The sequence below is a fragment of the Elaeis guineensis genome, chromosome 1 (genome assembly GCF_000442705.2).
Source record: "Elaeis guineensis isolate ETL-2024a chromosome 1, EG11, whole genome shotgun sequence".
Taxonomy (NCBI): Eukaryota; Viridiplantae; Streptophyta; class Magnoliopsida; order Arecales; family Arecaceae; genus Elaeis; species Elaeis guineensis.
Genome location: NC_025993.2, coordinates 163,160,015 through 163,171,642, shown reverse-complemented (window position 1 = coordinate 163,171,642; position 11,628 = coordinate 163,160,015). Strand labels below are relative to the sequence as shown.

General features: G+C 36.1%; 1 protein-coding gene across 2 annotated transcripts; it reads right to left on the bottom strand.

The window, feature by feature from the left end:
- Positions 1-437: 437 nt before the first annotated feature.
- On the bottom strand, positions 438-11,266 carry LOC105039480 (zinc transporter ZTP29). 2 transcript variants are annotated; one of them, XM_010915643.3, is made up of 12 exons: positions 11,042-11,266; positions 9,014-9,072; positions 8,806-8,898; positions 8,620-8,709; positions 8,399-8,480; positions 7,445-7,500; positions 6,039-6,095; positions 4,701-4,741; positions 3,843-3,910; positions 2,457-2,513; positions 2,229-2,346; positions 438-1,114 (listed from the first exon to the last, which is right to left on the bottom strand). In XM_010915643.3, exons 1-12 carry the CDS (start codon positions 11,103-11,105, stop codon positions 1,069-1,071), a joined length of 831 nt encoding a protein of 276 aa, XP_010913945.1. In that variant the 5' UTR covers positions 11,106-11,266; the 3' UTR covers positions 438-1,068. The 2 variants fall into 2 exon arrangements, with proteins under 2 accessions (XP_010913945.1, XP_010913944.1); XM_010915642.4 differs by having other exon boundaries at positions 848-1,114; positions 7,445-7,506.
- Between the last annotated feature and the right edge of the window lie 362 nt (positions 11,267-11,628).

Genomic DNA, 11,628 nt, shown 5'->3' with positions numbered 1-11,628 from the left:
TCTAGACAGAATTTATATGCATAGAAGTCCAAAAAGATAGTGATATTAGATTTTTTCTGGAGTGACGTTGAAAAATTACCTTCTCCCTATCAGCAAATGAGGCATAAATTTCCTTTAAACATGCATCAAAAGCTCGGTTTCTGGCACTGAAAATTTGCTTTAGGAAAACAAAGGTTTGGGGGCCACGGGGTTGGGGGGGTGTCGGGGTGGTTCTAGGGAAAGGAAAACAATGTGCCAACTTCCAAGCAGGGAGAAGTTCATGGACACACAATATCACCCAAGTGACAAATAATTAGGCAACTTAATCTGGACACAACATGTTCTCACAAGAAATTTGCACCAGCTTAGCATTACCATTTGCAATCTCTTTCCAAGACATCAGAAAGCTTCACCCAGTGAAAGTTTAAATGATTATCATACAATCAGCTAAACATACATTTATCAAACAATTATACGTGATTTTTATTATTGACAACCAACATTTAGAATGCATCAAGCACAGGTGCAATATACAAGAGCCACAACCCCAAGGACAGGTTGCCTTGACATCAAACGAGCCAACGTTTTGTGAACAAATGTACAGAATGTCACGGTGCATGGAGAGACGAAGAATGAAAAGTTTTAAAATCTCTCTCAACAGATGATGTGCTCTTTCATGATCTGTTTTTGACTGATGAGTCTATTAGAGAACTCAATGGCTTTGGAACTTGACACAACTCTTCATCCGTTCTGATGCGTCTGGGTAAATCAGCAGCCTCCTACACAGTTCAACTTGAGACTGGCTGCTTCTTTTACCATGGCAATTCATCAGATGTAGGCCAGCAAAAGTAAGAAAATGTGGACCATGTTTTGCGAATAAGTATGACAATAGAATCAGTGTACAATGTACAAATTTTCCTTCTGAAGAAGAGGTGGACTTTTCATTTTACTGATGGCAACCACATTTTGTGATAAAAAAGACAGTGGTACATGATATTAAATGTGGCAGCAACATAGGAAGGACCTGTCTGGATTTTGGAATTTGCATGACATGTTTGATTATGATTGGAAGTCATGAACCATCCAGAGCTACAAGCTCATCTCCTTTGGCAAGCTGATCTCTAAGAAATATAAGCTGCCAATACAATAGATAATTTCAGAGGTACTTGAAAATAAACAGTATTCACTTAAAATAGATGAAGCAGAAAAATAGTTGACAAATATATACTTGAAAATGTTAGTACTGAGCTAAAGAGGATCATATTCCATGAAAAACAGTTTTATGTCCAATGTTCATTTAAAATATGAGGTATCTTTTTTAAATCTATTGAATCATGGTTGTGACACAGTAGGCAACATTCTTCAAGACCTCAAGGTCACAGAATTAATATCCATTTTACCAAAAAGGAAATATAATGTATACGAGTCTGCCATCGGCAAGGATGGTGATTCCTAATTTTCTGGCATTTGACTCGCAAGGGCGGGCCAGGCCACATAGCCATATCATTTAGTCTCAAAAATGCTTTTCAGTGATGATCAAATAATTTGTTATGCCAAAACTCACACTTGAATAGTTCTGCTTTCAGAATCACTATTAGCCAGAGTTGAAACACCCCTGATATTCTAATCCGGCTACCAATACCATCCCTAGATATCACGTATCTGCCTGATACAGAAACCCAAACAAGAGTATACCATCTCAACTTCCAAGTGTAGTTAGGCAAATTAGGACGCTCATTTTCAGGAGTGAAATTGCATTAGTGTTCCTGATGCTAAGAATTAAAAATCATTGAAGCACATATCTGTAAAAGAGCATCTGATGTTCGCTATGCAACTATTCTCAGGAAACCTGAAATCTTATCAAGTGATAAATTCCAGGTCATGCACAAATTTCAACAACTATGACACATAACAAAAGAAGAAGAAGAAGAAGAAGAAAAGAAGAAGAAGAAGAAGAAGAATTAATTTCATATAGTAACTCTGAGGTGCCTGAACTTAATGTTGAAGGGTATATAGAAAGACAATCAGAAGACTAAGCTAGCGTAATTGAAGCTCGGATAAGGGATTTAAAGAAGCTTGTACTAGTACTAGAGGTAGCCTTAATATGAATAATTGGATAATGAGGTACCATAAAACCATAGGCCTGGCAGCATACTTGTCTAGACTAAAGAGGGAATACTGAAAGACGTATTTTCCTTTTCCTTTGGACACTTAAAGCATTTAAATTACTTGCTACTTATACAACCAACCTTGCAGACATGAAAGCCATGCCAAGGAAGACAGCTTTGACCGCTTGTTTCTGACCCGCATAGTCAAATGCTAGAGGTAACATTTCATGCAATGTCAGAAAAGCCATAACTCCACCAACTGCATTAAAACAAAAAAGGAAAAAAAAAAAAAGAATGGAACAAGCTGTAAGAATCAGATCAACTAGACTAAATTCCTATTTATTAGTAACTTAATGTCAATAGGAGAACCTGCTCCAAGTAAGCCTTCAAGTATCTCAGGATCTAAACTGCTGGGAAAGAGGTAAGCTGCACAGAAACAAATCTGTCAGTTATTGTGAAGACAAAAAAGATCCCTGATAATGTGTAAAAATAAAATTTCACCAACTGAATATATTGAAATTATTGAAGTCATGACTATTTCTTTTCAGACTTCTATTTGCATTCACATGGTATTGATTAAGTAGCAAGCTACTCTGACCAACAAAGGTCATGTCAAGATAGGGAGAAGAAAAATATTGGTAAAACAGTCCTCATGAAAAAAAGCTCAAAAGATGTGTATCAAGACCTGAAAATTCAAAAAGGTAAGTATCAACAGAAGGATAACACATTGGACAACAGATCAAAATCATCTTTACCCAAATTTAACTTTGCAAAAGATTGTGTAGTTCTGATGAACCATATCTATATATTAGCATTTGCCAGGACAGTGGAAAATGAGTATCATCAAGCATCCATGATCATACAACCAAGATTTATTCAACTATTAGAAATTAGCCTTTCATGAGTTTATTAGTACTTCATAAGCAGGTCCTGTATCAATGTAGATCATTCTAAATCACTTTTCACATTTTTAGTTAGGTTTTCTTGCTCCTGCCTCAGTTATATGGTGTTTTGAAATCTAGGTCCCTTGATCTTACCAAAGCCCAGGAGATCATCTTTGAAAATGGCATGAAATACTCAGTGAGTCCTTCAACTTATCCTCTAACAAAAAGGATCTTGAAAAATATTTTGTGCCCAAATATAAATTACTATCGTTCCTATGCATCAAACATTCATCTCAGCATTCTTAGCTCTATGACACTCAACATATGGAGATTGACTCTTACCTCCTAACATTAAAATCCATATAATAATTCGATAATTGTTAATTTGTGTGACGTAATTTATTTAAAAAAAAAAAAGAACAGATAGCAAAAGAGTTGTGATGTAATTTATTAAAAAAATGAACAGATAGAAAAGAGTAATCACAAACCAGAAATATATTAAGTTCAATTACAAAGAGTAAGATGACGTTATGCACATAGAAGAAATGTTGGATAAAAAAATGCATCCTAACACATCTCTGATCAGGTCAAACACCCAAAAAGTTCTATAGCCATTTGTTAATTAACATGTCATAACACCACAAGAAGTGAAAAAAGAACTACCCAGTGCGCATGGGCAAACAACTTCTTAATGTATAAAAAAAGGGAGAGTAAGAATGACTCGAGACCATGCCAAGCCATATCCCACCCCCCTCTCACAAATGAGAAAAACAAATGAAAAAGCAGGATGGTCCAGTCCATCCATATCTTACAATCGAAACCATGCAAGTTATGAAAGCATGTAACAGAAAAGTAATAAATATCTGCATACCTACAATAATCACACCTAGCGGCTCGGCAAAACCAGAAAGTGTTGCTAGTTTGAATGCTTGCCATTTGCTGGGTCATGCAGATGGAATACCAACTTAGAAAGGTCTACCAGATCCCTCCTTCAGAATAAAGCACTTGTACTAATGCACTTATGTTGTTTATTATTATATTCAGTTAACATGCAGCATATGAAAACAACAGTACATATATGGCATATCCTAATGAGAAGAATTAGACAACAAAAAAGTCATAAACTATGAATGAATATTCATCAAGGTTTTACGTCCCGGTGGGACGGGGGCATCCCGACGGGTGGGGGGCATCCTGGCCATCCCATCCCATTCCTATGAGAAAACGGGACCGCGATAGGGTCAAAACTCCGAAACCCATCTATACAAAAAAAGAAAAAAGAGGAAAGAAAGAAAGAAAGATGAAAAATGAAAAAGTGAACGGAAAGAAAAAAAAGAAAAACGAAAGAAAGAAGGAAAGGGAGAACAAAAAGAAAGGAAGAAAAGAAGGAAGAAGGAAAGAGAGAAGAAAAAAAGGAAAAAAGAAAGAAAGGAAGGGATGACAAAAAGAAAGAAAAAAAAGAAAGAAAGTAAAGTAAAAGAAAAAGAAAAGAAGAAAAGAAAAAACAAAGAAAAGAAAAAAAGAAGGGAGAGAGATGGAGGATATCTATCGGAATGCATGACAAGGATGGCTATTGGGATGAGACGGGACGGGACAGCAGGACATCCCATTCTATGGAGATACTGGGACATCTCTATCTCATGGGATTTAAAACCTTGATATTCATTATGTCCCCTAGCTTTTTAATATGCTAATGTTGTTTGAAATCAAACAACACTTAGAAGAATACCTTTCAGTAGCAAAATAGATAGGAAGAGCTACAGCAACACCCTGCAAACAAAACATGAAAGATTACGAACATACTTTTTCCATTCTTCTGTATTATGTTCTCAAGACTAATGGTTAACTTTAAGATGCCAGAATCAACTCCGTCCTAAAATTAAGATTGCTAGAGCAGTCCATCTTTGTTTTTCTAGAAAAAGTGATACAGATCCAAAAGAAACATAACTCGATTTCCTAGACAATATTCATTTCATCATGGCACTTCATTCATTCAAAAAAATTAAAAGAAACTCTACAACACAATTGATGATGGCAAATATCACAAAGAGTTGAAACCATTTTATTTTTCAAGTGGGCAAGAAATCTTATCAGCAATTAGTTCTACGGCTGTCATATAAGAAAAGAGTAATCAGTTCAGAAAAGAAGAAACTGGCAGCCATGAGTTTCCAACAAGATGTCAATTAACAGCTTTTTTAGCAATACCCACCTTCCTGCTAAAATTAAATCATAAGACCAAGATCCTCTCCTGGATCTAGGGTATATGTCTTTCATAATAAATCATCTGGAAAATTTTACATCCAACCTAGCATTAAATTGCACATATGCATCTGGAATTCTAATTAGGTCTTTCAAAATGCCAATAGTCCTATAAGAAGTCAAGCCATGTCAATTTGGGAGAGATAAGAATATGTACATGTGAACCTGGTTTAAGATACATTTCAAGACACTGCAATTGTTCTTTGTAATTAAAACAGATTTTTCCCTTGAACAGTTAGATATGGGTGGGGTAGTGGAACCATTTGTTAATTTTATTTAGGCATACAAGTATAGAACAAGACAAAACATCAAAGTTATTCTGGCTTACTTGGTGCCTACTAGCGAAGCAGGTGAATTGATGCTTTACTCTAGAATGTTGTTAGCATGGCCAAAACTAAAAGAATCTTGCCCTGGAACTAGCATAATGCTCTCATCAATTACTTCCAGGTCTCTAAAGACAAAATTCAAAATTAATGGACGATTTGGTAGAACAGAACCTGATAGAAAGGCCCTCCTCTAGAAGCTTTATACACAATTTTTGAGAGTCAACATTGTCTTCCTAGGTTTGATTTGTGTTGCACATTATTCAAGCAGGCAATAAAAAGGCAGAATGGCAGATACACTAACATGTATCAGAAGATCAAGTTATCGATAAATTCATCTTAGAATAATAAAATAGGTAAAAAATGTACATGTTGATGCATAGACAGAATAAAACAAACTTACATAGATGAATAGAAAATTTTGTCACATAACATCAAAGTAACTTGTGTATTCAAAGTGAAAATGTATAAGTTGTCATAGTTACCTCTGGAATATTATGTAGAGCAATAGCCAGAGCTAGGTTAAGGCCAACTCGCAGACCCTAAAGATATTGAAGCCATGAATAATGAGCAACATCAAGTAAATCTGGCAAAAGTTCTTTTATTTGACACAGTTATAGTCATTTATCATGCTTCTATATCAGCAAACCCCTAGAATGAGATGATGTAAAACCAAACAGAAGATAGTAGGCAGCTCTGACCTCTATTTCTTGAAGAAAATTTAAATGAAAGACCTATCATTGCAAACCACTAACACAAGAACCATACTATAGCAATAATGGCAGTTAGAGACAGTAACAATCTTGTGAGATGTTTCTTGAAATTGAATTCATCTATATATTGGATCCTTTCAATTGAAAACCAATAGATTTGAGAAGGTTAAGGAACTTATACAGATATCAAATATATGGCAATAATAAAGCTCCAGAATAAATGATATAGTGTTAATCTTCTTCGTCTAGGTATGAGTTTAGATAGCATTAACAATTCTAAAAGGCTAAAGAGTAGGTATAGGAACAATGCAATCTAGGGTGGAGGAGGATTAAGGTAATCCAATGGGTACAGGCTTTTCTTTTCTCTTTTTGCTTGATAAAAAGGGAACAAGAAGATGGTTCATTTTGTGACAACCAAAGGTGGCCATGTTCGTGCACAGATAAAAAATTTCCCCTACCTAGGAATGAATGTCAAACAGATTAAAAGTTTACTTTAAAAGTGATGTTGTTGTTAAAATATGGTCAGGTTTAAACAGAAAGGTTCACTGATCTTAGAGTGAACAGAAGTTAAATAGCAACTTTCCGAAAATAAAACATCAATTAGCTGATTAAGGACCTTTGATAGCAAAATGCAAGCAGCACCTTACAGCTATGTGCAGACATGAAAAAGGTTTGCAGAGTTGTCTTATGGAAAAATAATCTTTCAGTATACAAATGTTAATAAACATATAGCTGGAGAAATTAAATTTGCTTAAAGAAACATTATTTGGAAAGCCTCAAAATACTCCCTTTAATTTGACAATGATTCCCAGATATGATCTATTGTACTAAGCATAAACATGGTGAAAGAAGTTAATACAGATTAGCAGAGAAATGTTGCAAATATAAAAAAAATCTGGTATTTACAACTGTTGGACAGAGGAACATCACATACAGCCATAGAAAATGGACATTTGCATGTATAAGTGACTAGCAAATTAACCACCAGCAAGAATTAAATCATCAACAAAATTTAAAAGAGACAATTAATGTTTCAGCAGACACTTGATGAAAACTCATCATACATTCAAGATTCAACCACAACAAGCATAAACTGCTGCCTCAGGAACATTTTACAAGCCAGCTATGATATTAGCTATCCTTGTTATAATGAAAACTGCAAAAATTGAGACATGTACCTTTATTGACCCAAGAAAGACTGCCATTCCTTCAGGAAAATTGTGCAAACTAATGCCTGTAACTTGTCATAAGAACTGGTCACCATTAGACTAAACAAAAGACATTTTCCATATGTAGAATACAGCAAATAAGCGAATATCTTTCAAAGTTTGAGTATTTAAATAACAAACATTACTTAGCCATCAAGCCCTTACAAAGCTCTTACACAATTTTTTTTCACTGTTCAATTACAGCATTTTTCAATTGCATCTCCATGTCAGTTTATATAGGTAAAAGATTCAAATAACACCTTCATCCTACCATCCTTGTTCGTTGTTTATATTAAAATGGCTAATGATGGTCATTTTAACAGCAAAGTATTTTCTACAAAAAAAGCCACAAGCAAATGGTTCCAGATGGGCTTGAGTCTAATATTAGGGAATAATGGCATTATTTTGAAACCTCAGTAATGAAGAATAATTTTGATGATGACAATTTCTGCATGGTTATATCAGCATACCACTAAGTTAGCATTGTAATTTGAGCATTACAAGACTGATTACAATATTGACAGAAATAGTCCATATCTTGAAAGTTTTCCTGAGGTACTTCTGTCCAAAAAAAGGAAAAAAAATCCTATGGACCTCTTTATGAATACATGGAGCAGCCAAAGAAGATAATGACAGGTTTCTCTCAAATAAATTGTCCGCTTTCTTTGCGAGTAAATGCAGTAATGTTTGAACACAATAAGAAAATTCAACAGATCTGGGCATTCTGGTCATTCATAAATGTCAGGAACAATTTTCATAAAAATGAAGTGGAGAGGATGTTATGGATTGATTCAGTTATTAAAACCAATGACAAAAAAAAAAAAATGTTTATATTGGAAAGAAAGTAAAGTAAAGTAAATCCAATCTGTTAAATTCGCAAAAAGAAACCTCAAATAGAAAAAGATGGTAAAAGAACATGCTTACCAATTGCAGTGATTATCCCACTAAATAAGACTTGGCGACGATGTTTTCTCATAAGGTCTTTACCAGATCCATCGTCATCTTTCTGTTGCTCTCAAAACAAATAAAATATGACTGCTTTTTAGAAAAAAATAATATTACGACTTTTAAAACATACAAAGATAATGATCAATGTGCATACAAATGAAGTATATCGTATGACTATAAAACATCATCATCCACACCTGTCTGTTGTTTTCATCTGTTCTGGCAACAACTGTTGGTTCAGGGATAAAACTGACAACGAAAGCAAAGAATAGAACTCCTGCAAAGAACTGCAAAAGCAAACAGGAAGAGCAACAAATCATGAGCAGCAATCACTTCCCAGTATCATGCAACTGTATTATTAGTAGCAAGAAAGATAATCTCACCCAAAGGTTGCCTTTTAAGAAGCCAATAGAGTTCAGAGCATTATGTGCCAAGTCTAAAAAAGATATGCTCAGCATAAGACCAGCAGCAAAACCCTGGTAAGACAATTTTATAAATTAATTTGATGGCTCCTTGCAGCGATAAGAAGCAGGGAAGAAGCACAAGAAACAAGAAGTGGCCTGACAAAATCACAGAGAAAAAGAAGGTTACCTGTAAAAGTCCAAGCATCTTAAGATTGGGAGCATGATTTAGAATCACAAAAAGTGCACCTGTTCAGAAATCCAGAAGCATCATTAGGCACTGGAGAAAAATTGATTCCATATTTTTCTCAAAACACAACCTGACCGTCCTCAAATGCTCAAACCCAAACCAACCCCCTCATAACTGGTTCAAGATTTGGTCAATTCAATTTTTTGTCAAAGAAATTGTGACCAGAATCCCTTTTATTTGAGTTGGTTCAGGAAGGTTGGCAGGTCTAGGTTGAGAAATTCCAGGCTTGGTTAGAAGTTATACTGCTGGCATATATTTTGGAGTCCTTTTTTCTAAAGGAAACTTTACAAGTAATGACATTCTGCATTTGACCACTTCAAATGGCAGATATTAATGATTCAAACTATCAACAAACTTCTTTGTAAAATGTCATACCTTTACTACTTTGCTATAAGTATAACATGCTATATACTAAAAGAAGGCGGCCACTCACTAGTTCATGATTACATTTGTTTGGTATAATAATGATCGGCAATAAGACAGTTAAGACCTGTACTTGCAATATTATATGCCACCAATGCATGATGTCGATGTCACATGACTTAGTGAGACATCATGTTTATGAATTGCCTTTCAGTACAGAAGAAGATGAATTCAAAGCTGACATGGGCACAGGTAACTCCATCAAGATTTCAGCCAAGATCCCAGGACCATAAGTTAGGGAACAAGAGTCAGCTAGATCACTGGATCACACAATAAAATGATCAAGAACCAATACTGTTGTATGTGGACCTGTTATCCCTTTCATAAGCAATGGTGAATTCTGAAATCTCATAGAGTTGAAATATGCATTCTAATTTCACATTCAAAAATGTGCCAGATCCAACGAATCCGATAAACTATTTTGGGTTTTGCATGCACCACCCATCCCACCCCCAGTCGGGATATCTTATAATAACCCAAGACTTCACCCAAAAAGACTTGTCAGAAAGGGTCGTGTATAAGTATCCAAAGTCTTTCCTACGAATAACTAATGTGGGACTAAATATACACTCACATGGATCCTTACATACTCCTCTTGTTTAAGCCCTCGCAATTTTACCAGGCTAAGGGTCCAAATCCATGTATCCATTCATAAACACCACAATTCATCCTATATAAGTATTAAAGATCTTCCCAGAGAATAACTAATGTGTGACTAAATACATGCTCATACGGATCCTCACATATCTTCTTAGTTATCCACAAACTATGGCAAGACAACAACGTGCCCCTATCATACAAGTTACCATATAAGCCGTACTCCAACCAGCTGTGTGAATGTTCCCGAAAGCATTGTGTGGCATGAAAGAGACATGAAGGTATAAACCCATTGGATGAAATGTCATATCTTTTGCAATCTCAGAAAAAAAGCATACGCTGTTTTACACAGACATAGGGTATACAAAAATTAAAATAATTCTATGCCTTCTAGTTGTTATTCTTATCCACAGAATCATCTGCAATGTTCATGTCAGTGACTTTCCAGCCACCTGAGTTTCTACTGCAAGCCCTGACGCCGCTAGTCTAAAATCACAACAAAAGAACGGATTACCACCACAAGAACAACTCCGGAATCACTTTTTCCTCTCATCTTTCCGTACTGCTTAACTCATCAACATGATAAGAACCACGAAGAAGTCCCAAACAACAAAAATATCAACAGGAGCTAAACAAGGAAGCACCCAAAAGTCCACCCGCAGCAGTTCATGGTTGCAGAAACGCCAAATCAAGAAACAAATTACACTGCCAAAATAAATCCCAAACCTACCCAAAAAACAAGAGAAACAGCATGCCAGATAATCAAAACACCAAGGGCGAAAGTCCAATCCGATGTCACAACATCTTTAATAGCAAAAAAAAAATAAAATAAAATAAAGGAAGCGATTTACAATCCAGAGATCTTGCAATCAGGAACCAGCGCATATTGTAATTCTTCCTAAAACCCAAGAAATTTCCCGTTGCGATTCTCTTGTAAACCCTACGTACCTATTGAAGTGCTCAATCCGCCCACGAGGGAGAGGGCAAGGGCGACGAGGACCTGGGAATCCATCGAGACCTGTCCCCTTCGGCGAAGAAACCCTAGACCTCGAAGCAGACGTTCGATTATAAACCGGAGAGGAAGAGAGCGAGACAAGGATTGGATGAAGGCAAGAAAATGAGCGTCGGTTTTATAGAACAGAGAGGAGAGCGGTTAAGGGGAGGGCAGTGGAGCAGGCTCTTAGAGTAACACCGCGGAGCGGGTCACGTTTGGGATGGCGTGGTTCTCGCCGTTTTCTTGGAGACCTGAGTTCAGAAGGTGCCTTGGACCTTCCGTTATGCGAACCAAACGGATGGGTTTGCCTTGTCCCGGAACGGGATCATTAGGGAGGAAAAAACTTCGCTGCAACGGTCTAACCGCGTCAAATTCATCGCAACACAATGAAAACGTTTGCATTCATCTATTGCCGTCTATTTCATTGAGTCCCATGATGATCATCCACACTGCCCCACCGATTCTTTGGATTGTTACAAATTTGACATGATATCACCGAGTAAAGAGAGCTGAGCTGGTTGAATAGTATCAATTGATTGAC